The sequence below is a fragment of the Podarcis bocagei genome, assembly GCF_964188305.1.
Source record: "Podarcis bocagei genome assembly, chromosome: 10".
Lineage (NCBI taxonomy): Eukaryota > Metazoa > Chordata > Lepidosauria > Squamata > Lacertidae > Podarcis > Podarcis bocagei.
Window position 1 is genome coordinate 70,997,319 of NC_138135.1, and position 26,680 is coordinate 71,023,998.

Genomic DNA, 26,680 nt, shown 5'->3' on the forward strand with positions numbered 1-26,680 from the left:
TTTTTTCTGGGGGTACGCATACCCCTAAACATTTTGTGAATTTAAGTTTGGCCTCATTGAGGGGCAGTATTTCAGTATGATAGGAAAAGGAGAGTATCCCTAAACATTTCTCTAGTAAAAAAAGTGTGTGTGTGTGTATTTTAGAATTACGTTTCCCCAGAGCACATTTTATGAAGGTTATAGTTGGAAACGTTAGGACTTTATAGTGTCGCGCCGAGGCTACCATCTTCTGCTCACTTCGCTGGCAGCAAACCCTACTGAATTTAGTGAGGTCTACTCTCGAGTAGACAAGTGCCTTTGGCCATAGCAGGACTTGCACCGGGACCGTTCGGTGTTTTTTTTATTTTTAAACGGAACCCCCAAGCACGATCACAAAGCACCATTGAAAGCTGAGAGGTTTAAAAATATATTTGGTTCAGGGCCGAATCACACCCTACAAGCAATCTTGTGGCGTCCCCTGAGGGGATTTACGGGAATCCCAGCCGCTTCCAGGAAACTCAGAGCCCACGAGCGTGCGGAGGGGAGGAATGTCCCTTCGCGCTCCAGGTTCGCTTTCCATTCCCCTCAGACGCCTCAGCAAATTCCGCCCGTGAGCTGAGGAGAATCGAAAGCGTAGCCCAGGCGGCCGCTCGCCGCGCATGCGCGTAGATCCTTTTCTCTCCCGTCTCCCGCAACCTTCGCCATCTGCGTCGAGCGCCGCCTCACGCCCGCCCTCCTTCCCTCCAGTCCTTCGCCCGCTAAGCCCACCGCGCCGCCCAATCGGAGGGACGCAAAGCGGAGCGCGAGCCCCTGTGACGTCAATTCCTGAATCCAGAGGAGGACGAGGGGAGAACGCGCGCGCGCGCTGCTCCTCGTGCGACGTCTCCGGCACTCCACCAACCCCACGCGCCCTCCGCTGCCGAGGTTGCGGAACCAATCGACGGAGACGCCGAAAAGCCCCGCCTCCTCCTCGCGGTGACCTCACAGCTCTTTATCTGTACCGTCCCTCCCGCCACTCTGGGGACGGCGTCCAATCCAGGGCGGGGATGGCGGTGGCGGGGCGGTCCCTCGGCCCTCCGTGACGTCGTGGCCCCGCCCCGCCGCCCGGCTGCCCCCTGAGGCGCTTGGCAGCGGGCAGCGAGAGAGAGTCAGTCAGCCAGTGGCAGTCCGCCTGCCTGCCTCGCGGCGAAGCTGCTGTTCCGCGTCCTCCTTCCCCATTCAGCGGCTCGCGGGGTCGTCGTGCTTCTCCGTCCTCAGCCCCCGAGCAACATGGAAAGTGCGGCGGGGGGAGCCGAGTTCAACATTCTCCTGGCCACCGACTCCTACAAGGTTGGGGGGCGAAGCGGGAGGGAGGGAGAGAGGAGGGTCTGGGGCAGGAGGGGGAGGCCGGGCGGGCGGGCGGGCGAGGGGCTCCCCTGTGGCCCCTTCGGGAGGGAGGCTGGCTGGGCTCCCCCCGCTGCCTTGGGCTTCTCCCCCCCTCTCCTTCCAGGCTCCTTTCTGTTTCGTGTTCCTGCCTCGCACCCCGCCCTCGCCAGGCCAGGCACCGGGCCAGGACGGGGCTGGGGCTGCCTGCCTGGCGAGGGGGGCCCGGAGCTACGTGTGGGGCGGCTCGCAGGCCATGCCCACATGCAGGAGGCTGTGAGGGGGGGGGGAAGCCGCCCCGCTTGGCCTTTGCCCTTCTCTCCTGCGCGCGCTCTTTCATCGGGCTCGCTTTCGTTTATGCAGTGCAAAGCGCAGGCTGAAGCTTGCGGTCCTTTGTACACTTGGCTTGGTAGCTCGCCTGCAAGGGGCTGTTGTTGTTTTTTTTGAGGGCACAATTGTCAGCTCTGATGGCTTGGTCTGGCCATTGGAGTGGGGGGGGGTGTTCCCTCCTATCCACCCCATTGAATGTGTCAAGTGGTATATGATTTTAAGGGAGAAGGGGAGGGAGCGACAGTGAAGCTCCTTGCTTCTTTTGGAGTGCAACATCTCTCCCTCCCTCCCATTTCCTTACGGGTTTATCATCCACACATGCTGATATAGGTGGAGGGTGGGCAGGAGACAGTGGCTTTACTCCTTCTGCCCCCTCCCTTTATGCTTTGTGCTGAGAAGCTTCTAGTACGTAATAGGCAAGTGCAGAGAGAGAAAATGGGGCAAGATAGAAAGTGACACCTGTGGCATGGAGGAGATGCCTCCCCACTGTAACTCCTACTGCACTTGGCTCTTTCATCTCACTTCCAAATTCTTGCAGGGGGAATGCAATGATAGTGAAACACCTGCCTCCTTCACTTACTAGACTTGTGGGAAGCGCTAATTTTAGTTCTCTGGTGGCAGGAAAGGGAGTGTTTCTGAGGAAAGGTAATCTTTGCAGGCAAACTGACTTAACACTTATCTGATAGTAGAAGTACCAGGTTTCTGTTTGGGAAAGAACCTGATCAAAGTAAGCATGCTGTTTGCTTTTTATCAAGATAGTAGATTCTAGCTACTCATCTGTACAGAACTTAACAGCTCTGAAAGCGTCACTTATACTATTGGTATTTCCTAACTGTTACAACAACAGTACAGTGTTGTAGAAAAACAAAAAAGAGGAGGTTAATGAGAAAAGATAAGGAAGTTAAGCTCTTCCGGCAAGCTTTTAAATCACAGGGTTTTCGTTTGGACTCATTACTGGTTTAGCTATCCTTCAGCATACATATATTTGTTTCTTAGCAAGACCTGCTTTTGGTGCATAAATGGTTGGATTATAATTACAGTAGTGATAGTACTACCCAAAGTTTAATTCTGTTACACATTTGTCAGTCTTTAAAAACTTGGAGTTGTATATGGTGGTAGATCAAGCATTGTGAAACTGAAACCGTTAAACCAGTCGTACAGTTGTTACTGATGATAAAAGCATTAAAATAGCCACATTGATTTCAGGGGAAAGTTCTTCTTGTGGGAAACTATGACCAATTTATGGAATTAAAATAAATGATAAATGGAAATAATTGGCTTAAAATTATAATTTCAAATGATGCATTTGATTCAAATTTGCTGTAGTGATTTACCTGCTACAGGCAGATATCAGTGTAATTTGCAATGTAATCCTTTACATGTCTACTCAGAACTAAACCACATTGAGTTAAGTGCAACCTCATAGGTCAGTGAGTATAGGATTGCAGCCTTAATTGCTAGATTGTGCCCTGCTAGAAACAATGACTAGCTTTTACGGGAATAGCAGTGAAAGAGATCTTTCTGTTATGTATAAGGAGTCTCCTAATCTTTGCCCAAGAGACTTTGTCATTTAACAGTAAATGAAAGCAATTCAGAGAGAGCCTTATGCTACTATAGTATCAAATAGCAAAGGTTGTTTAAATCATGCTTTCAAGTGTTCAAAGCACTTCATCTGTATTTACCTGTAATCCTTACCAGCAACCCTATAAGATAAGTCAGTATTGCTAGGCCCCCAGATTGCAGCTGGACTCAAAAGAGAGAGGCAGCTAGATGCCTGTGGGCATCTAGTGAATTCAGAGTGAAGACTAGATTTGAATGGACTAGTCTTGTTTACTTACAGTACCCCTGTAATCCCTGCCTTAGCAATCTTCAATAGCATCGTACAAAGCCCTACACTGGTTACTGCTAAGAGTCTAGTAGCCTTCTTTCCATGCTGACTCTGAAGGAAGGAGAGCCTTTCACCAGTAACCAGCATAGAAACACAGACTGCCAGTAAAAAAAGCCCATTCCCAAGTGAATTGCTGAAGGAGTGATGGACAGATCCCTCCAACCTCCACCAGCCTGATCACTTGCCTGCATGGAATTCTTGGTTGCTGGGGGCTATTGGAGAAATACAGTGGTGCCTCGGGTTAAGTACCTAATTCATTCCAGAGGTGCGTTCTTAACCTGAAATGGTTCTTAATCTGAAGCACCACTTTAGCTAATGGGGCCTCCCACTGCCGCCGGCCCGCTGCTGTGCGATTTCTGTTCTCATCCTGAAGCAAAGTTCTTAACCCCTGGTAATATTTCTGGGTTAGCAGAGTCTGTAACCTGAAGCATATGTAACCCGAGGTAGCACTGTATTGCTAAAGGTTTTTTCCACTTGCTGTGTATTGCCTTAATGTACTCGTCCAACATTGTCCAATATCTTGTCCAACATTTGCTTCTGAAGCAAGTGTGCTAGTAACCTGACTGTACGCTTATTACAGAGGAATGCTGAACCCCACAAGTGATCTGATTTTATTTAGGTAAAGGTAAAGGGACCCCTGGCCATTAGGTCCAGTCGTGACCGACTCTGGGGTTGTGGCGCTCATCTCGCTTTATTGACCGAGGGAGCCGGCGTACAGCTTCCGGGTCATGTGGCCAGCATGACTAAGCCACCTCTGGCGAACCAGAGCAGCACACAGAAACACCGTTTACCTTCCCTATTTATCTACTTGCACTTTGACGTGCTTTCGAACTGCTAGGTGGGCAGGAGCAGGGACCGAGCAACGGGAGCTCACCCCGTCGTGGGGATTCGAACCGCTGACCTTCTGATTGGCAAGTCCTAGGCTCTGTGGTTTAACCCACAGCACCACCCGCGTCCCACTGATTTTATTTATAGCAGACCTAATTGCAGTTCAGACAGATTCGTCAGCCTCTACTATCTAGAGAGGGAGATAGTTATGAATCAAGGATGGAAGGGAAGCAGTACCATCACGTTGTGTGTGTGTGTGTGTGTGTGTGTGCGTGTGCGCAGATGCTTAGGGAATTTTGAATTCTGACCTGAGGTGACCTGATTTGCACCCCCACAGCTGACTGGAACTTAGTTATCCACCAGCGTTTGCACTTCCTGAATGTTTCTGTCAAAGTTTTCAGCACAAAAATGCTCTTTTTAATAGAAAATTGGTTTAGAAATCTATTTGAAGATAACACATTTGAACATGTGTATTTAAATAGCTATTTAACATGAATTTTCATGCACATTTGTCTAAATGTAGAATGTGGAAATGGTGTGAGCTTATGAATGAAGAAATGTGAAAATGGCATAGACATTCAAATTAGAGAATTTCTGTGTATATGCACTAGTGAAGATTTATCACCAAAGACATTTCATTTGTACAGACCTTTGGATGGAAGCTAAGAAACTTGTAGAGTGCATGTATACTGATCATTTTAAAAAAACATGCCTCAAACAGCTGCCTGAAAGGCAAAATAGAGGCAATTGGCATTTTAACCTGGGTACGTGTACCAGTATATAGGGACAATTAAAAATTAATGTTGGTGTGCCATAAACAAAAAAAACCCCAAACAAATGGTTGCCCCATGGACCTTACAGTCTAAATTTTTACACTGGGAAGGCAACATGCAGCTAATATGAGGTGATTAATGTTTTAGAGGGATCTGAAGAAGATCTATAAAGAACACTTTATAGATGTTCTTGGAGTTGCTTAAAATTTAAAAGTAAGCTTATCCAAGTTTATTATTTATTACATTTACATTCCACCTTTTCCTTCAAGAGCACAAGATGATGGTGTACATGGTTCTCTCCCTCTTCCTTTAACCTGGTGAGGTAGTTGAGATCAGATAGGCTAGGCTGAGAGTGATAAGACTGGCCCAGTGTCAGCCAGCGCACTTTATGGCCAAGTGGGAATTTGAATCCTGGTCTTCCAGGTTCTAGTCCCACATTTTAACCACTATACCACACTGGCAGTCTTTTAAATTCCTACAGAAAACTTAAGCAAACATGTTAAGTTCATCACTGAAAGTCAAGCAAGGATGTTGGTTGAACTCCTTTAGCAAGAGATTGCCGCAAAACCAGACCTGCCGCTGTGAAGGCCCTGCTCCTTTCACAAGTCACTAGCACTCAGAGCAGGACTTCCATTTTAATGGGTGAAAAGACTGTGCAAAGTCTTTAGCTGTGGGTTAAAACACTTGCATTTTGCCAGAAAACTAACGGGTTGCCATTGTGGTTAACACAAAGCAGGTGCCTTTTCCCAGTTGAACAGAGAAGCTGCCATGTTCTCCACTAGCTGGACCTTTCAAATACTTTGGAAGGGAAGCCGCATAAGTGTTGGGTGGATAAGAACACAAAGTTTGGCACTGTGTTCCCTTGGAAGAGCATTTGTGAGACATCTTGCTCATCTGATTAGAATGCTTTTCCTTTTAATATGGAGACTTTGTTGATGCAAATAAGTGATTGTGATTCACAGGAAATATAAGACACTAAACTAAACACATTACCTGATTACAGATGACCTTAATTTCCCAGGATTTATAAAATTTTGTAGTTTGGGTTAAACCAACTCGCTGGCATACAGCAGCACATTTATTATTTATTTGAAACATGTTTGCCCCAATCTTTTGCTAAAAAGGGTTCCAGAGTGGCTTACGAAGATCAGTAGGAAAATAGTAAAAAGGTAAAGGTACCCCTGCCCTTACGGGCCAGTCGTGACCGACTCTGGGGTTGTGTGCTCATCTCGCTTAAGAGGCCGGGAGCCAGCGCTGTCCGAGGACACTTCCGGGTCACGTGGCCAGCGTGACGAAGCTGCTCTGGCGAGCCAGCACCAGCGCAGCGCACGGAAACGCCGTTTACCTTCCCGCTATAAAGCGGTACCTATTTATCTACTTGCACTTAGGGGTGCTTTCGAACTGCTAGGTGGGCAGGAGCTGGGACCGAACGATGGGAGCTCACCCCACCGCGGGGATTCGAACCGCAAACCATACGATCGGCAAGTCCTAGGCACTGAGGTTTTACCCACAGCGCCACCCGCGTCCCAGGAAAATAGTATCTGCCTTCAAAATGACAGTCTGAAAGATGTGACATACAAGGGAAAGCGGTTGGGGAGGGAAGAGAGAAAAAGTAAGCTCACGAAAAAGTTCTGAAAGTTACAGTTCTTAAAACAATCAGCTAGAATGGAAACAGTTCAGATAGCCTCATTACCTTCTGTGGCAGGCCCTAAGCAGTGGAATTGTCTGTGACTGTCACCTTAATTGTATAGTTTGTGTTGTACACTGAAAAGACATTTCATCGCCCCTGATCCTTGAAATATAGATATATATGAAATATATGTATTTTACTACCCACTTCGTTCTTGATTATAACCTGTTTTAACCATTCGTAGTATTGCATAATGATCAGTGCCATGAAGCTTTTAATATAAGCTGCATAGTGCTCATTATTTGGCATCACATTCCAGACTGAAAAATACTTCTATTCACATTCAAGGAAACTCCCTTGATATGGAGCTAATTTTACTAGGCATCCAGGCTTTAATTTGCTGAGTTCCTGTCTGTTTTTGCACTAAAAACACTCTTCTAGATTCTGCAACTGGAATGCTGTCTAGTTCAGAGAACAATGTGCAGGCGTACATAGTCCTGCCTGAAAAAGTGTTTAATCAGAGTTTTTGCAGAGTTTTGGAAAGCTTTAAAAAATATTCATATGTTTTTAGTCCTGAGAGGTTCCATATCACTTTACATAGTTCAAGTAAGTTTAGGATGCAAGATTTAAAAGCGAACATAGTAGCTCCCCGATCAGAAAACTAAATCCAAAAAGATACTGTTTGCTATCCAGAAAACATCTATGGTGTAGTGTATGGACATTCAGTTTTTCAAGCAAAGATAGGTTTGGTTCGGGCATCACACTAAACCATACATTAAAAGGAAGGTGCTCCAAAGCTCCCATGTTAGTCCTCAGCTCCTGCCGCCACTGTGCTGCTTATGAAACACAGCAGAGTCTGGCTTTGGTTGTCCACACCCTGGCTCATAGTTTGTTTCTCTGCAAACATACATGAGTGTCAAACCAGTTTGGTCCTGGCTCACTACTCTGTGGTTTATTTGACAGAAACATACACTGAGCCTGGGTTCAGATGATTCAACAAGACGCTTTGTTCAAGGTGTGAAGGCAGCAGGAGTGGTTACTTTTGAGTAGCACCATGGTCTATGGGAAGTGTGAGGAACATGTAAGCAGCGCCATGATTTAATGTGATATGTGAACCATAGAATGTAGTGAAAGAGCTTTCTTATCAAGTGTTTTCAGTTTAGGCATATTCCTTAGAGTAAGACCTGAATGTGACATTTAATCTTCAAATATGGCACTAAACAAAAAATTCCAGACCTTGTGGAATTCTTAAAACTTTTAATAGCATTCCAACAAACCTTCTGATCTGTTATTTCAGAGAAAGGTTGCTGGTGTTAGCTGTGGACTGCAATTCAACCAATTGTTGTAGCAAATGCTACCTTTGGAGATGACGGAAAAAAATAATTCCCCATTTTGTTTGTTTAATAAATTGGTGTCCTGCTTGTAGGGCTAAATCAAACTCTTTAGAGTAGTTTGCTTAAATTAACTCTAAAATTATGAAGCTGTTTACACATTGTAATATGCCAGTAATTCAAATTTAGGATTTCTAGAATTAAAAAATCTGACTGAAAATATTTTCACTATATTAATTTTTTTTTACCATTATCAAACATTCCCTTGCAGTGTTGGAAACCCAAATATTACAGCATTGTGCTGGTGTGTCAGAAACAGAGAGTGAAACTGACCAGTCTAATTCATTTCCCAACCTGAGAGAAATGCAAAAAAATAAAAAAGCATAAATGGTGGAAAGGAAATTTGACTTTTAAAAATCTTTTAATCTACAGCTTTAGTTTGCAGGTAAGGGAAAAATAAAATGCTTTTGTCTTGAAAATGTCAGAAGTACATATTTTAAAGTAAGCTGGGAAATCTTTCTCAGAAGAGGTGCCATCAAAATGATGTTCTGTGTGTAAAATTATCCCATTTTCATGTCTTACTATAGATTTGTTTTAGTTTCAATAGAACGTTAGCAGAGTCATTTATTGAAAACTGTGTTGATCAAAGTATCAATCAAAGCTCTTATTTTTTCTTAAGCTTCCCGTAATTTTATAACCACTTATAACATTGTTGCAATTGAGGGGGGAAATATTCTGTACCATGTCATTCATTACCTGTGGTGTCACTAATGTGGACAATAAAATTTGGTTAATCTTTCTTCCCCTGCTTATATGGAGTTCTTATGTGTAGCTGTGCAATTTCCCCAGGAAGCACACAATTGACAGGTGAAGTTTAAAAGGAGCTTGTTTATAGACAAGACAAAGCACTTTATAATTGCTGTGCAAGTAAAAATCACGCAACTGCACAAGGTGGTGGGTGTTGAGATCATACGGATGTTCCACCAGAATTACTGGTTGCAAGCAAACATTTGGTTTGTGCTTGAAGGAAAACTTCTAATATGGATAGCAAAAATACTGCAGATCACAGACATTGCAGATCACTGACACCTCTAAAGTCAGGCTCCTATACTAGGTTTGACACTGGAGCCCCTATGCAAAAATTAACCAAACATGTCGCTTTTCACATTTGTTCAGAATTCTGGTCAGTTTCACTTCTCAGTTATGGAAAAGTTGTTAGATAAGCAAGGTAGAAAATAGGTAATATAGTAATGGACATTTTTGCTTGGTCAGCTGAAAACTGGACAGGCAAAGGGATGTCTGGTTGGAAATTGTCTGTTCGATATGTATGGCACTGTCAAAGCTTGTTTGGATAACCATTTTGTATGTGGTGAAATGTTTTCTTACCCAAGTTTTTCTCATTTTAGGTGACACATTATAAACAATATCCACCCAATACAAGCAAAGTTTATTCCTACTTCGAATGTCGTGAAAAGAAGACAGAAAACTCTAAATTCTGGAAGGTGAAATATGAGGAGACGGTTTTTTACGGGTTGCAGTACATTCTTAATAAATACTTAAAAGGTATTTCATGTTGGAATTTTAAATAAAATTACTCACCCATTCTTTAACTTCACAACCTTTTTCGTGGCTCCTTTAAGCAGGAGCAGCTATGAAGATGTCTTCATTCATGATAAAATAACTATCAAAGGGTAATAATGTTTGATACTCTAATGGTTGACTTAATTTAAGACTTAAGTCAGGGGTGGGCAACTGGATGTGGTCACTGGATCCTATTGTTGTTTCCCCCACCCCTCAGGGGCCAGGAAGAACTTTCTGAGAGTAAGAGCTGTTAGACTGTGGAAGCCTCTCCCTCAGAAGGCGATGAACTCTGTTTCCTTGGAGGTTTTTAAGCAGAGGTTGGATGGCCACATGCCATGGATCCTTTAGTTGAGATTCCTACATAGCTGGGGGTTGGACAAGGTCATTTCCAACTGTGCAGTTCTATGACTCCACAACATATTTATTAAAAAATGTTGATAAAATCAAATGCTCATTCTCTGCTGACCTTTCAGCAGCAGGCAAAGACGTTTTATTCAAGAGAGATGGCCTTTGGCCTTATAAGCTGAAAGGTATGGCCTCAGTAAATGCTGCAATTTCTTCAATTTACTGTTTTTATTTATATGTTTGGTAAGAAAGTGGCATACACAATCTTTGCACAGAATCTAATTTTAAAAATTATCCCCAAATATGATAGTGTAACTTGGAAAAGCATTTTATGGAAGTACTTTACATTCTTCCATAATGTAACAATTATTCCAGTACTTTACACCAGCTAGAGTGGTGACTGGGAGTGGCCGCTGAGACCAGATAACACCGTTCCTGAAGGACCTACATTAGTTCCCAGGCACAATTCAAAGTGCTGGTGCTGACTTTTAAAGCCCTAAGTGGCCTCTGCCCAGTATACCTGAAGAAGCGTCTCCACCCCCATCGTTCTGCCCGGTCACTGAGGTCAAGCTCTGAGGGCTTTCTGGCGGTTCCCTCACTGCGAGAAGTGAAGTTACAGGGAACCAGGCAGAAGGCCTTCTCGGTAGTGGCACCCACCCTGTGAAATGCCCTCCCACCAGATGTCAAAGAAAAAAACAACTATCTGACTTTTAGAAGACATCTGAAGGCAGCTCTGTTTAGGGAAGTTTTTAATGTTTGATCTTTTACTGTGTTTTTAATATACTGCTGGAAGTCGCCCAGAATGGCTGGGGAAACCAAGCCAGATGGATGGGGTATAAATAAATTATTATTATTTATTTTTTTATTTACATGTGGAGCTGTCTGATTTATCATATCAGCTTCTGCAAGTACAGCGATGATAATATATATATCTCTATAACCTGGGTTAGGGTCATCATTTTGTCATTGGCATGCAACCAGGTCGTCATTTTCTTGATTTATATTGATCAGCATAGTGTCCAGAGACCCAATCTGAAGGAAAAGCTTTCTGTTTGCCATGGATTGGAATGGTAATCTTAAGATTTACTATGTGACAACTTCAACTTTCATTCGAGTACATGAAATCGCTGTCAGACTCATCTGATTACAGCCAATGGGTCGAGATAAGCATGCTATTTTTGCTGGTACATTAACTGGCTATTTGATTTACTCTATGCCCTAATTGTAAATCATTCATTTGAAATTAAATTGCACTTTAAGCAATGGAATCTGTTGTTGAGTAAGTAGTGTTTACAATCTAGATGCACCCAGCCCAATCTGTGGCACGTTTACTTGGACATATATCCTACCAATTTCATCAGGTCTTCTCCCAGCAGCAGCCCAACAATGCAACCCTTTGCATGTCTACTCAGACCTGCTCCATTGATTTAATAGGGTTGCATTCAGGTAAGTGGTATAGGACCGCAAGCCTGTACGGTCCTAGAGAGAACGGCACTAGCCGTGGCCAAGAAATCACAATTTTTGCATCGTTTGGCTAGTTTGTTTCCCTTCAGGACTTCAATAAATGGCAATGCCCAACCAACTTTTCGAACATATTCTTATGATTCAGTATTGTTATACATCTTTTAAAAATTTTCACCATAGGCAAAGTGGTAACCAAAGAGAAAATCCAGGAAGCCAAAGAGGTATACAAGGAACATTTTCAGGATGATGTCTTCAACGAAACTGGGTGGAACTACATCCTTGAGGTAAAAAAATAATAACGAACACTTCAAATGTGAAGACACAAACACACTAAACTGCCTAATATTATCTGCTGACAGATGCTTAGCTTCTTCAGTTTGATAGGAATAGCATAGCTATCGTATTTTTCGCTCCATAGGGCGCACCTGACCATAGGGCACACCTAGTTTTCAGAGGGGGAAATCAAGGAAAAAAATATGATTCCCCCCCCCCCCAGCTCTGGGAGCAGCGGACAGGCTGCAGGCAGCCTGGGCGCTTTCCCCAGACCTTCTTCCTGCTTTTGCAGGAGGTGGGGGAATTCCCCCACCTCCCACAAAACCGGCAGAAGCCGCACGCTCTTTAAAAGGGCTGCACGGCTTCTCCTGGCTTTTCTGGGAGGTGGGGGGATTCCCTCACCTCTCGCAAAAGCCTGCAGAAGCCGCGCAACCCCTTTAAAGCGTGCGCGGCTTCTCCTGGCTTTTCTGGGAGGTGGGGGAATTCCCTCACCTCTCGCAAAAGCCCGTAGAAGCCGCGCGTTCTTTAAAGGGTGCGTGGCTCCTGTGGGCTTTTCTACGAGGTGGGAGAAGGGACTGATGCGGCCAGTCAGTCCCTTCCCCCTCCTGGGGAAAAGCCCGCAAGAGTGACGGAGCTTGTGTGCGGCTCTTGGGGGCTTTCCCCGCCTGCCTCCCCCCCCTGCATTCGCTCCATAGGGCGCACACAAATTTTCCCTTGCTTTTTAGGAGGGGAAAAGTGCGTCCTATAGAGTAAAAAATACGGTACTTTGTTGGTATTGGTTTTTGTGGGTTTTGGGTTTTTTAATAGTTCATACAGCAAAGCAATGCCTATCCTTTACTGGGAGTTGTTATTGTACACAAAAATATGTGGGAATTGAGCTTGAGATTTTTTTTGGGGGGGAGGGGAGAGGAATCCATATAGAATTGACAACTGACACATTTGGAAAGAGCATTATAATCTTGTTCTATACCCCTTGACTGATAGTATAGGAAAACCAGTTGTTTTTTTTACAATATTATATTAATTTAAATTCAGAGGTGAGTTGAAACTGGGCAACATGTTGATGCACCAGCAATTTGTCAGTGCCCTTCTAAGGAAGCTTACCCCACAGTTTGAAGGTACAGCCTTAAATTCCCTCGTGAAATCACTTGCTTTTAAAGAGGCGCTGTGACTCATGCACAAGTTCTGCATGTGAGCTAAGCTTTGCTAAATTTAAGTTAAATCAGTTATAAGCATTGCAACTGAAAGAAGAAAAAGTAGTGTTTTTTGAATCAAACTTGGAAGTTGTGTAGCTTTGTACTTTGATTAACCCCCATTTAAAGGAATATACTGTCAAATAAAAAAATACCCATGGATACAAAACCTATTTTTCACCCAATGAAAAAGTCTTCAGCCCCCTTTCCTAATAATTATTGTATCTGTTTACAGAAGTACGAAGGTTGTCTTCCCATAGAAGTCAAGGCTGTTCCTGAGGGCAGTGTCGTTCCCAGGGGGAATGTGCTCTTCACTGTTGAAAACACCGATCCGGACTGTTACTGGCTCACAAACTGGATCGAGGTAATTAACGAAAAAATATCTCTGTGATTGATAACTTTCTAGCTAATTTGCTTTATTTTCAACATGTCCTGATCATATATTTGAATCTATCATTTAAAGACGTCATTCTGCCCTTTGATATGAGGAAACACATAATTAAATGCAAGTTGTGCTAATTGTACTGTGTTCCATGTGCTTTTAGACTACACTGAAAAGGCATTGGTTTATTCCTTTGCATGGGTCTCTTTTTCCCAGATGTATGTAAGGCGGCTTGTATTTCTTACTGATTGGCCCACAAGCTGCTTAATCAAGTTTCCTAGGGTTACGAGTTTTAAGATTGAAGCCATGTGTGCGCTGTTTGGTATAAAGTGGTGCCAAGGCATCTTTTATGCAGAAGAGAGCCTGTGCTATGGACAGGCCTCTTGTCAAGTTGTGTGCATGGTTCCACCTCTCCCTTCTGTCCCCAAAGCACAACTGGTTCTTTAGAGTGTCACTATTCCCCCCCATCTCTTTATGCTAAAACTATATCAAGCACATCTGTAAAAGCTGGTTGGCGAAGAAAATCAGGTTTGGAAGGCCTGTCTAAATATTAGGTTTCAGAAGATGTCTGAAAGCAAGCAGGGATGACTCCTGCTGAGCCTCTATTGGCAAGGAGTTTCACAGGGCAGGATATGCCACGCTAAAGGCCCAGTTCCTTATAAAGGCCAGATGAACCTCAGGGTCATGGGGAGCACCAAAAATGCCCCACCAGAAGACCTCAGCATTTGAAGTGTGGAGCAGTAAGGAGTCAGGCAGTACTTTGGACCCGGTGGAGTAGCATGTTGCCAGTAGCTGAGAGCCTTGAGTATTCCATGACTTACTAGGCTCCTATCACAACCACCATCTTTTGACATCCGTCCCCCACCCCCAAACTAAGTGAAATTAAGCTCAGTCGTGCTTATTTCTCCACAGATGAAATATTTGTTGGATGATGGAGGTAAATTTCTGTAATTCTTAAATGTCTGTGAATGGGTTTGAAAACCTTTAATACTTCAAGAGAATTTTCAAACTTGGAAAGCGCCAATAGAAACCTGAATTACCTTTGTGCATATATGAAAACTACCTGCCATATCCAATTTGATTCTGTATTGTAGTTTCCATTTAGTGAAAAGGTTCATTTTCCCTATTGAATCTAGGAGTGGGTATCTTCACACTTACGCATGAAACATTTTTCCTCTTTTATAGACTATTCTTGTTCAGTCATGGTATCCCATCACAGTGGCCACAAACTCCAGAGAACAAAAGAAAATCTTAGCAAAATATCTGCTAGAAACCTCAGGCAGTTTAGAAGGTCTGGAGTACAAACTACATGATTTCGGTTACAGAGGAGTCTCTTCGCAAGAGGTAATGCTATTTAAAAAAATGTATTGAAATTACATATTTTCTTTCTTTCTTTCTTTCTTTCTTTCTTTCTTTCTTTCTTTCTTTCTTTCTTTCTTTCTTTCTAAAATTGGAATCCATAAACTTACACTGTATAATGTGTATTTCTTCTTGCAGCCTTAAATTCTTCAGTAATAGTCAATAAGTGTGGCACTTCATATCTTATTTATATTGTCCTGCAGATATTAAGACCAAATGAAGAGAGTACTTACTAATGTGGAGTTACTCTGCTCTGAAATGGAATCTTCTAGGAACTGCCATTTTGGTTTTGCATGCCTGTAATTCATCATTGTGTCTTATTCTCAGACTGCAGGAATAGGAGCATCTGCACATTTAGTGAACTTTAAAGGAACTGACACAGTAGCAGGAATTTGTTTAATTAAGAAGTACTATGGAACAAAAGACCCTGTGCCAGGTCATTCAGTACCAGCTGCAGAACACAGGTATCTGTATTTCTTTGATGCATTCTTTGTGGAAATCAAGTGTAGATTAGCTGAAGGTCTGGTCCTCCGGCATCTTTGAGGACCACGCGTCCTTTTTTTTTAAAAGGAAGCACACACCTTGAACTCAAATTATTAAACAGTTCATTAACAAGTTGATAATTACAGACAAGCAATTATAGCTGTTGATTCTGCTTGTTTTATATGTTCAGATGTAGTAGCATTCAATTTTCTTTTTGACTCTGATTTTACATTATTTAATTCGTCAGTAAATTCTTGCCTGAATTACCAGGTCCCAGGAAGATAGAAGTTTGATTCAGCAACTTCAATATGTAACATTTTTTTACAGCTTGTTCTTGCCATATTTTTGTGATCTGAGCAATAACTATTAGAATAATTATTTAATGTGTCATAATTGGCAAGCTTGATATTTAGTTAATTAGAAACTGAGTACCTCTTTTGTCAGCATGTCGAATTTTTCCATCGCTGTCAAATGCTTCCACTACAATATAAAAAACTTGGGTTTTTGGAGTGTTCCAGAGCAGAAAGTTTGAATGTATAGCACAGCGAAATGAGTCAGTGCTGCGTAACCCAATTCCCCCCCCCCATTCTAAGTGCTGCTTAACCCATTAATAACCATGTTTCATAGGTCAGTATGAACAGATTGAATAACTTGTATGCAACGTTCAAAGAAAAGTCACGCTGGAAAAAACCAGGGTGCCAAAATATTTGATACTTGCACTTCGGTTTCTACCCATATTCAATCTTTCTTATTCCTTTTGGTGGTTTTGCCAAGCTACTACATTTAGGTGTCATAAAACAACACTGCAAGGGTTGTTCAATGTGTATGGGTAAAATACACATTCAGCAGCGTGGGGAATAATGTACCATAAAGTTGATAACTCGCTATGATCAGGTACATAACTGTCCTAAAAATCATGCTGAGTTGAGCTGCTGAAGTCAGTGGTAAATTCCAGTACCTTTCTACTACACACAGTCCTTATTACCTTTTGGCAAGAATATAGTTTGATTTTTATATTCTGTTTCTTACTTACACTGTCTTTAAAATGTTAATGATTTGGGTACTTTCTTTGCTACTCAACTGTCTTAAGAGATACTTGGTAGACCTTGGAACTGTTTTTGTATAAGATGCTTCTTTAGTATACATAAGATCTCACTTCCTGAGAAATCTGATTACACACTTGGGATTAAGTGCAGATTTAATGTCCCAGCAATTACAGTCATACCTCGGCTCCCGAACGCCTTGGGGGAGTTGAACGTTACAGCTCCTGAACGATTGAAAACCAGAAGCGAGTGTTCTGGTTTTTGAACTTTTTTGGGGGAAGCCAAACATTCGGTGCAGCTTCCGCTAATGTTTCTGATGTGCCTGCACAATTGGAAGCCGCGCCTTTTCCAAGCGTTTCAGAAGTCGAACGGACTTACAGAACAGATTCTGTTTGACTGCCGAGGTACGACTGTAGTCTGACATTCTTCTGGTACCCCATATTTGCTTGTGTGCATGCAGTTGATCAGGGTGAGTATTATTACTGCTATCTTGATACCTGCCCTCCAAACCTGGGTGTAACCAAGAACTTCTAAGAGGCAGTTAAGATATTGGGCTTAATTGGGCAGCAAAAATTGTTCCACATGAATGAAAGCAGAACATGAATAAACTTTGTAGTGCACCAGAAAGCATCACTGATTGAAACCTGTACTGTCGGTTGGTTAAAAAGTAGTGTGAAGATAAGGAATGGTTGCATTTGTATTAGCATAGATTAGAGTTGTCTGCTGCATGCTAAAAGGAAAACATAGCGTGGCAACTAAATATCAGATGAGTAAATCTCTTCTGTTCTTTCAGTACTATAACAGCTTGGGGGAAAGACCACGAAAAAGATGCTTTTGAACACATTGTGACACAATTTTCTTCAGTGCCTGTATCTGTGGTCAGTGACAGTTACGACATTTACAATGCTTGTGAAAAGATATGGGGTGAAGATTTAAGACATTTAATTGAATCAAGAAGTGCAGAAGCGCCACTGATTATTAGGCCAGATTCAGGAAATCCTCTTGACACTGTGCTAAAGGTAATTCTTCAAAAAATCTTCAGTTTTTAAACTAACTTAATGAAGTTATTTGGGAAAGACCTTTTCTTTTAGTCTAATGCCATTTCTACTCTGTTACAAAATTGTATGATTGACAAAATCGTTTATCTAAAATTACTTAGAAATATCTATGTGGACTTCACTAGCTATGCCTACAGATAATTTTTGTTGGATCTGTTCAGTTTCTGTATCTAAATATATTTATGAGCTATGCTGACGTTTATTAAACTGGTGTCTGGCATATATTAAGTTTCTATAGAAAGACCTAAACATCTCATATAGTTAACCTGAAATTCATAAAGTGACCTGGTTCACACATTATGGTAAGCAAAATTATGCTTGGGACCATGCATACTGTGTTGGCTTCCAGAGAGAAGCTGGCAACCCCTTTGTTCAGGCATAGGTAAACTTGGCGCTCCAGATGTTTTGGGACTACAACTCCCATCATCCCTAGCTAACAGGACCATTGGTCAGAGATGATGGGAGTTGTAGTCTCAAAACATCTGGAGGGCTGTGTTTGCCTATGCCTGCCTTTGTTCCTTCCCAGTGCTTTTAGCACAGTGTAGTGGCCAAGTCAAGATTAGGCTTTTCTTGGTTAAGGGCTTTTCTTCCTTAACCACAGCCTGTAATGATGGCTCAAGCCTTTTCTGTGCTAAAAGGACTAAAAAGAAAAGGACTCTGGAGGAGCGCAGTGAGTGCAAGCATATTTGCATGGTCCCAATAAGCCATATAGACCATGACATAGGAATGAGGCCACCAATGCAAGATAATTCAGGCCATGCATGGGAACCAGTGACCTAATGGGCATGTGGCTTTGCACTTGGCTGTGCAGAAAGTGGATTTCACAAGCTACGTTGCTAAGAGCACGTAAAGATAATACTGGTGTGTCATGTAGTGAACAGAGGACCTCTGCCCCGGCCATATTTCATATAGACACCAGTTTTGTGTGGATAACTATTTGAACATGTTATAATAATATATATTGTTTTGATTTATTAGTGTATCCTTGATGATATGAATGTATTATATTTGTTTAATCCTTTTATTTTTTCTCTTTGTTAGCTATGCAATTTTTAAAAAAGACATTCATAACCCCGTAAAATCAAAATCCCATAAAACTAAACTGTTTGCAATACATATGTTTTGACTAGTAGGTTGCACCACTGAGTCTTTTCATTCTTACATATAGCTGCCTGTAAATTGATTGTCCTAACCCTTCCTTTCCGAACCGTCATGGATGGTAGCAGGATAGCATATTATTTAAGCAAAGTAGTTCTAAGCTATCAGTTTGTTCTTTTGCATAGGACACATCTCAATTATAATTACAACAGCATTTTGGGGTGGGGGTGACATCACTATTTCCAGGATAATAGTTTAGAATGGTGACTTCCAGACTAGTTTCTGAAATTTGGGGATTCCAGCTTTGGCTTTCAGAAATTTAAAACAACACTGTATAGTGCCGCTGCGTTGCCAATAAAAGTTAATGATTTCAGTTTACCAGCACAATGGAGTGCTTGATAAACAATGACAAATGTTTCAGCTGCTGCTATCTACAAAAACAAATACAAATATATCTGGTTTGTTTAAATTGGCACAGGTTCCAGTGGCAGAATATTGTACAATTTTAAGGCATTACTGAGACCTGAGGAAAGACCTGAGTAGGCACAAACAATTTTGTAATTAAATAGAGCCGTAAATCTCAAATTAAGGCTTCGGATGAGCTAGTGACTTTAGCAGGCAGCCATGCAGAAGGTAACAATAAAACTTGAACACTTCTTACTATAACAAATTTTCAACTAACTTTCCAGTCAAGAGACACAAGTAGTTAAGGCTTAATCCTAAGTAAATAGGACTACCGCTTTTTGGAAGCCTTCTACAGTTGTAAACGCCTTCTACAGTTGTAAACGCCTTGGGAGTTGTAAACGCCTTGGGAGTTGAACGTTTTGGCTCTCGAACGCAGCAAACCCGAAAGTGAGTGTTCCGGTTTGCGAACGTTCTTTGGAACCCGAATTTCCGACGTGGCTTATGCAGCTTCCAATTGGCTGCAGGAGCTTCCTGCATCCAATCAGAGGCCACACTTCATTTCCAAATGTTTTTGAAGTCAAACGGACTTCCGGAATGAATTCTGTTCAACTTAAAAGGTACAACTGTACTAAAAATCCAACCTCGCAAACTTAGATTACTTTTAAGAATATCGCAGTCTGGCTTCCCTCTACCAAGTCGTTGCATTGGTCTATCTCGTTCAGTGTTCTCCACACACAGGTTTCTTGACAAGGAATATTCCCAGCAGGGATTGAGCCTTGGGAGTTGTATGCCTCAATACAGTGGCTGAGTTCTTTTATGTTCACCTTTCTTGAAGCATAAAATTTTGACCCAAGGCACACATATTTGTATGACTGAACTGGCTTATTCAGCGAAGTAATGGACTAATTGTTTAATTTGGCTTTCTGCAGGTTTTGGAGATTCTAGGAAGGAAGTTCCCTATTACAGAAAATGAAAAAGGCTATAAAGTGTTGCCCCCTTACTTAAGAATTATTCAAGGAGACGGTGTAGATATCAACACATTACAAGAGGTGCGCCTTTTTATTAATATGTATATTGCGTCTTCAGTGTCTTCTCTGACACAGCAATTAAATAAGATGTTCAGGGGGGGAAATGATTAACAACTTTGTTTTTGTTCACGTTTTTGTTCATATTATTCCCAAATGGGTCAGTGTGCTTGACTGTTAACTAGATGGTTGCTAGCCTGAGCCCATCCAGGACACCGGGGGGGTTGGACTAGATGACCCCCAGGTCCCTTCCAACTCTACGATTTTATGATTTAAGCTTGTATGTCACAGCTTAGTTTCATCTGGCCTCTAATGTGATGCCAAAAACACTCCTGCCCTTGAAAGCAGAAATCTGGCCTGCTGTTAACTGGCTGCATCTAGCCTTTGAAAGTTGTCTTCAGACTGAAGGCTATCCAGTGCTGTGAAAGACACGACCTTGAAAGAAGATGTCTTGAAGCAGCCAATCAGATAGCTGAGAGCTGCCTAATCTCAGGTTAACACTCGATAGCGACCCACTCCCCAGCCTATGGAGGGAAGCCACCAAAGATGCAGATTATCTGGCGCAGAAGAGCCTTTGGAAGGTGAGGAGAGAGCGCACCTGGTCAGGCAATTCTGCTGGAAGTTTCTCTGGGGCTCTTCTAACAGTATATAACCCAGTATAGACAGGAAGATGAAATAGGGTGTGGGAAATTGGAGAGTGCAAAGAGTTAAAGGTAAAGGTACCCCTGCCCGTACGGGCCAGTCGTGTCCGACTCTAGGGTTGTGCGCCCATCTCACTTAAGAGGCCGGGGGCCAGCGCTGTCCGGAGACACTTCCGGGTCACGTGGCCAGCGTGACGAAGCTGCTCTGGCGAGCCAGCACCAGCGCAGCGCACGGAAACGCCGTTTTACCTTCCTGCTATAAAGCAGTACCTGTTTATCTACTTGCACTTTGACGTGCTTTCGAACTGCTAGGTGGGCAGGAGCTGGGACCGAAAGACGGGAGCTCACCCCGCCGCGGGGTTTCGAACCGCCGACCATGCGATCGGCAAGCCCTAGGCGCTGAGGTTTTACCCACAGCGCCACCCGCGTCCCACCGCGCAAAGAGTTATGAAGGTGTAAATAGAGCAGGAGCTGATCTGTGCTTTCAAAGGCATTTCTTGGACCATTAAACCACAGAAATCAATTGCTCACTCATTTGTGTGTTTCTGTGGTTCAATAGATTAGTAACAGCTGTAGTGCATGAACATTGCTAGTTGTCACTTGGCATACAAAAGCACCATCTAACCTTGAACTGAAATAACATGTGAGCAAACCTTAGCGGGAGGGAGGAAGTGAAGTCTGAGTGTTTGTCTTTCAGCTGGAAAAATAAATGGCGTTTTTATCCTCACATGTTGCTGTAAAGTCAGTATCTTTGTGTAAAATATGCCTACCTACCAGTGCAGTTGTTTCCCCCAAAGATAATTAATTGCACTTTTATGCATATTATGGTATTTGTTGGCAGCAGTTTGCTGTAACTACATGAAATGTTTTCAGAGGGTTTGCGAAGCATCATTGAGCCTTAAATAACCTAAAGTTCCTGTTTCCATAATATACACTAGTCTGCAAAAGAACACCATGGTAAATGCTTAATAGGAAAAATGTCTTATTTGTGCACCTCTTAATTTTATTTTTATTGCTTTCTTATCAGATCGTGGAAGGAATGAAACAAAATAAATGGAGCATTGAAAATATTTCATTTGGGTCTGGTGGAGCTTTACTGCAGAAAGTAACTAGGGATCTCTTGAATTGTTCCTTCAAATGCAGTTATGTGGTAACCAACGGCCTTGGGGTATGTTCTTTAAATGTAGATTTTACATTAGAAAATAAAGGGCCTTGATTTCATTCTTCAGTGTGAATGTGCTCATCTTTTACTCATAGCATCTTTTTATTCCAAATTTTAGGTAAACGTGTTTAAAGATCCTGTAGCTGATCCCAACAAAAGGTCAAAGAAAGGCAGGTTGTCTTTACACAGGACTCCCGATGGAGACTTCGTTACGCTAGAAGAAGGCAAGGGAGACCTTGAAGAATATGGGCAGGTATGTATGCCTTAAACCCTTGATGTAGGGTAATATCAAAAGTTAGTCATGCATAGTCCCATCTGTGGACTTAACTGATTTTTATAGCATGCTGAATACAGTTGATGTTCATTAATTGTAGCATCAGGTGATTACTTGAACGTGTGAACCAATCAGCACCAGGAAGAACCTGAGTATTAAGCCTATTCCAGGGCAATCAGTTTCAATTGCAATAGTTCACGTTTTTAACAGAGCCGTAAAGGGATAAGACATACAAGTGTGTGAATCAGCCCATGGTTCTATTTTAATATGGGTTTTAACTTAAACCATAATTACCATGATACGTAAATTAATAAACTCAGAGTTAAAGCTGTGGCTTCTCCAAGTTTTGAGTTTATGTGCTGCTGAAGCAAGCACACTTTGCCAGGTTTGAGGAGCCCAGTTTGAAATAGAATCTGTTAGACATTAATGTTCATTTAGGGGCTAGTTGTCCATACAATTGTCCACTCTCAAGCCCTAGGCACAGTTAGCTGCTAAAAGAGGTAAGATGTTTTCTCCATTTATTCAAACAGATTTATATACTGCTTAACAAAAACACCAACATTCCAAGTGGTTTACATAAAATAAAACAAAATATTCATTAAAATACAGATAAAATCAACCAACTTTAAAAACAAGTAGGTAGAAAAGCAACAGTCTGAAAGACAGATATAGATAATAAAATCTATGTTCCCTGCCTGTCTCTGGGGGACTTCAAATTGCTCCCAGCCTGGCTTATATGTGTCTGAGTTTGGAATGATGGAACTGTGTCGCTCTTGAGTTGAGGGTCTTCATCTGCCAAAGCAGACTCCTTGACATTGACAAGCCAAATACTGTTTTATTATTGAAACTAAGAGAAAATGGTGTCTGTTTGCAGGATCTCCTTCATACAGTGTTTAAGAATGGAATAGTAACGAAGTCCTACTCGTTTGATGAAGTAAGAAAAAATGCCAAGCTGAAGATTAGTGAACTGACAGAGGCATCTCACTAAAGTTTCATTCCATGTTTGTATTTGTGTAACAACTGTGTACTGCATAGCTAATGATTTCTTGTACAGATCTGTGTGTTTCTGTTTGCCACACTATAGCCAAATTATTTGTTGGTTTATGGACATCACTGCCCTCTCTCTTCTTTTTCTTTATTTTTGCCAGCCTTTAGAGAAAAAAATGGAGTTGGGAAAACACTTGCAGTGTAAAATATGTGCTTCTAGGAGTCCTTTGGTATTCAATCTGGTATTGAGCTCCTCATTGATGAGACACAACTGAGACTTTTTATACATATAAATATATATATATATAGCAACATACCACAAAACAGATCTGCATAAAAGTATCATTGCTTTATGTTTATATTTACCTTGTATTTTTGTACAAACAAGATTGTGTAAAATATATTTAAAAGTTACAATTATAATGTCTTTCCAACTTTTCATGATTTTTATGAGCACAGACTTTCAAGGAAATATTTTGGGCTGGGGGAATACATTGCCTTTGTGTCCATTGATCAGCAAATAAAACATGGCCTTAAGTTTTGTTGTGACAACTGTACTATTTGGAAGTTTTAATCAGGATAGCTCCCTCAAAACCCACAGAGAAAGGGACTTTGCTGTTCGTTGTAGCTACCAGTCAGCGAAACCTCTTGTTCTTGTTGAGGTGCTGGGAGAATATATAAACACATAAACACTTGTTAGACAGTAGGCGATATAACTGGAATGCCAAATGAGGAAGGACTTCTTACTGCAACAAAGATTGCCAAATGCACCTCTATATTCCAAGAACATTGGAATCTGAAATCAGTGCAACTCATTTCCAAGTAAGCATGAAGGAGATCTGGCAGCAGAACTTCTAAGGGATTTCCTTCCGCTACGGAACATATATTTATATCTAAAATATTGACAGGTAGGGAAGTGATGTATTAAAGTAACTACACTTCGGGGTTTATTTTTACATATATTGTGACAAACTTAAAAGCAGAATACTGGTCTTAGTTGTGCACTTTTTTACTTTTTGTATTTTGGTCTTTGATTTTGCCTTTTTGTCAGACTGGATGTTGACCTTGTATAGACGTCTTAACTATTTTTTTTTGTTGAACAACTTTAATAAAACATTATACTAGCAAACTCCTTTTACATTGGTAGCCTCCCCTATAGGGGATACTATGCAGAGGTTAACTATTTTAAATACTAAAGGTGATGAAAGGTACTCTTTTCATGACTGCACTTGATTCACTTTCTACACATGCTTTGAATTTCTTACTAAAGAACAAGTCTGTTGGTGAATGACTTGGCATGCTGTATCAAGTTCTCAGGTGTACAGCCATACTTCGGGTTGGTAGAAGACATGGATTTGTCAGCCTTTCTAGAGGAAGCAATATAATTTTGGTTTGTTAGCTCTGGTGAGGGATAAAATCTCGGATCACTGTATAGGTGACGCATAAGTGGGTTTAGACAATTATCTGGGAAATGGTTCAGAAGAGCTCTAACATAATGGAGAAAACAAAGATAATATACTTTTTAAAATGCTTGAAAAGCCATATTTTAATATTCCTGCTATGGAACATATTTAATTCCACAGTCCCGATCTATTTTGTGTTAGAAGGTTTTCTACGTTATTGCTATCAGAAATAGTGGTTTGGTTAGCACTCTGAACAGTGAGTTTCACTCCTAGAAATGTCCTTACCCTGATAACTGAAGTAGCTTGTCCTGGGCTGAAAAAGTTCAAAAACTGATTAAAGGTCAGCATGGTTAAGCTTCCACATAATGTACCTAGGAAAGATCTGTGTGTTAAGTGGTACAAGAAACCTGGCAAGTCTCTCAACTGATATTTTTATACTTGAGGGCAATGGAGAGGCATTTTTCTATGCACCCTGTGTTCCCTGGGTGTTTGATTTCTAATTATTTCTGGGAGGGGCAGGTGTGTGGTTTTCCCCCTTTGTAAAACACTAGGTTTCCTCACCTATCCTAGTTAGAAAATCCTGGGCTCTTACCATCAAGGATTTAGTGTTAAGACGGTTGACACCTGAAACGTGAAGTAGTTTGGTGCTGGATACAACTTTACAGAGCTTGAACCTTAAATATCCTAATTCTTCCATGCAAAAGCAAGCAGTGTGTTTGGGTTTGCTTTTATCAATTAGGATCGTATGGTCTCTGATCTTTAGCTCCCATTTCATTGTAGTGCAGTACTTGTTTTTAAAAACGGCAGTTGGGAAGCTTTGTGTTTAATTTATTTGTAACCTGTATTTAACATAAGAAATTATTTTTATGACTATTTTTTTCTCAGAGGAATGATTATGAAATTGATATGAAATCTTTTTATAGCAAAGAATCCACCTTGGAAGATTTGAGATGTATTTATTGTTTGCCAAAATTCAAAAAGTAAACAGAATTTTCTCTAGTTTTACATTCCTTCTTAACCTACTTAGCCGAGTAAGTATTCTTCACCTAAATACTGTGTTTTAGTCAAAATGTACTTTGCATTAAAGACAAATGTAATAAACATGGAAATAAAGTTTTAGTTCCAGTAGTAAAACATATAGCTATTTGATTTTATTTCAGACTTGTTCTTTTTGTTTGTCAAAAATTACTTACAGAAGAAAGGGTGATGCTGTAAGCCAGGGATGGCCAGCCACTGTATTCTGCTTGGCCACTTTATTTCCCAAGCCTTGCAATATATTTTAACATGCAACCTGAACCCATTGTGGAGAGTCAAGTTCTATAATCAAACTGGCACCACACTGCACTAAATGGCTTCACAGGTATGGAGCGCATTGGCTTGCATGGTGTGAGGTCACTGACTCAAGAAGCTGAACGTGAATGTGCTTCCTAAAAGATCTGCCAGATCAGCAGCGGTCCTTTGTCTGCCTTGATAAGGAACAGCAATACAATATATTGTCTGTAACGCTCTGGGCAACAGTCCCTATCCCCTGCTCACTGCACCTTGAATAAAAAATGATACGGTCATCTAGGACGACACATACTTTCTCTGCATCTTGCATCTATGCCACAGCCTGCCAGCTGGCCATCCCTTCTGTAACCCAAATAACCTGGTTAAAACATGCAGTTCTTAAAGATTTCTAGTGGTCTACGGTGTGTCTTGAGTCTCACACTTTTTGATGGAACACAGATATTTCAATAAAATACTTTTAAAAATTTGTGTTGGTGCTTTATACTTCTAAAATGGTGTGTAGCTAGCAAAACAGTAAGCTGAGGACTCGGGAAATGTCTGCTTTAAGCATCTTCAACCTCTGTCAAGCACAAGTTGCGAACGTGCTGTAGTTCTTCTAGAGAATGTGCATTGTATGACAAAGGTCCCAGGCTCATTCCCTGCCATCTTCTGATAAAGACTTCAGTGTGCGACTTTGGAGCCACTGTCCCTTCAGAAGCCAGCACTGGGTTCAAATGGTCTTTTCTTCCATAGAGCCAAAAATTTGTACCTGTGTTAGATTCATATAGCGCTTGTCTGAGATGTAAACTCAAAAATGAATGTTTTTCCCTGTGAAATCCTACATCACCCTCACCTTGACGCAGCTGCACAAGTGCAGATATATGGCTGCTGCTTTTTAAAATTAAATTGGAATAGAGCACCCTTATTTTCCTGTAAAGCAAAAGGAGTGCTGATCATGTGCTGTACTTAGGTCTAGTTTCGTCGAGTTTCTTGAGACCAGCGGTGCAATTTCATGTGTAGGATTTATGACAAGGTGTTACTAGTACGTGGAAATGCCATGTGCCTTTGTGGCAAAAGCCTAACCCTCCTCCTTCCCTGTACAAGCCCCTGACCA

At 41.7% G+C, this 26,680-nt stretch overlaps 1 protein-coding gene and 1 long non-coding RNA gene across 2 annotated transcripts in view; one reads left to right on the top strand and one right to left on the bottom strand.

Moving 5' to 3' along the window:
• Positions 1-1,074: 1,074 nt before the first annotated feature.
• NAMPT (nicotinamide phosphoribosyltransferase) lies at positions 1,075-26,053 on the top strand. Its single transcript, XM_081211699.1, has 11 exons — positions 1,075-1,308; positions 9,528-9,684; positions 11,692-11,795; positions 13,213-13,341; positions 14,545-14,703; positions 15,046-15,182; positions 17,038-17,263; positions 19,735-19,854; positions 21,499-21,639; positions 21,752-21,886; positions 22,782-26,053. The coding sequence occupies exons 1-11, from the start codon at positions 1,249-1,251 to the stop codon at positions 22,893-22,895; spliced, it is 1,482 nt and encodes a 493-aa protein (XP_081067825.1). The 5' UTR covers positions 1,075-1,248; the 3' UTR covers positions 22,896-26,053.
• The window catches only part of LOC308596685, a 40,050-nt gene continuing 28,111 nt past the window's right edge, over positions 14,742-26,680 (bottom strand). The window contains exons 3-4 of the long non-coding RNA XR_014012651.1: positions 15,634-15,681; positions 14,742-14,915 (exon numbers count right to left, since the gene is read on the bottom strand). This is a non-coding gene — a long non-coding RNA (uncharacterized lncRNA). The remainder of the gene's footprint in view (positions 14,916-15,633; positions 15,682-26,680) is intronic.

What these genes read in the sequence shown, in the direction of transcription:
- NAMPT (XM_081211699.1), top strand. Translation starts at nt 1,249, where the DNA reads ATGGAAAGTGCGGCGGGGGGAGCCGAGTTCAACATTCTCCTGGCCACC. An exon ending in ATATCAACACATTACAAGAG is followed by an intron (nt 19,855 to 21,498) that starts GTGCGCCTTTTT and finishes CTTTCTTATCAG; the next exon opens with ATCGTGGAAGGAATGAAACA. An exon ending in ACCTTGAAGAATATGGGCAG is followed by an intron (nt 21,887 to 22,781) that starts GTATGTATGCCT and finishes GTCTGTTTGCAG; the next exon opens with GATCTCCTTCATACAGTGTT.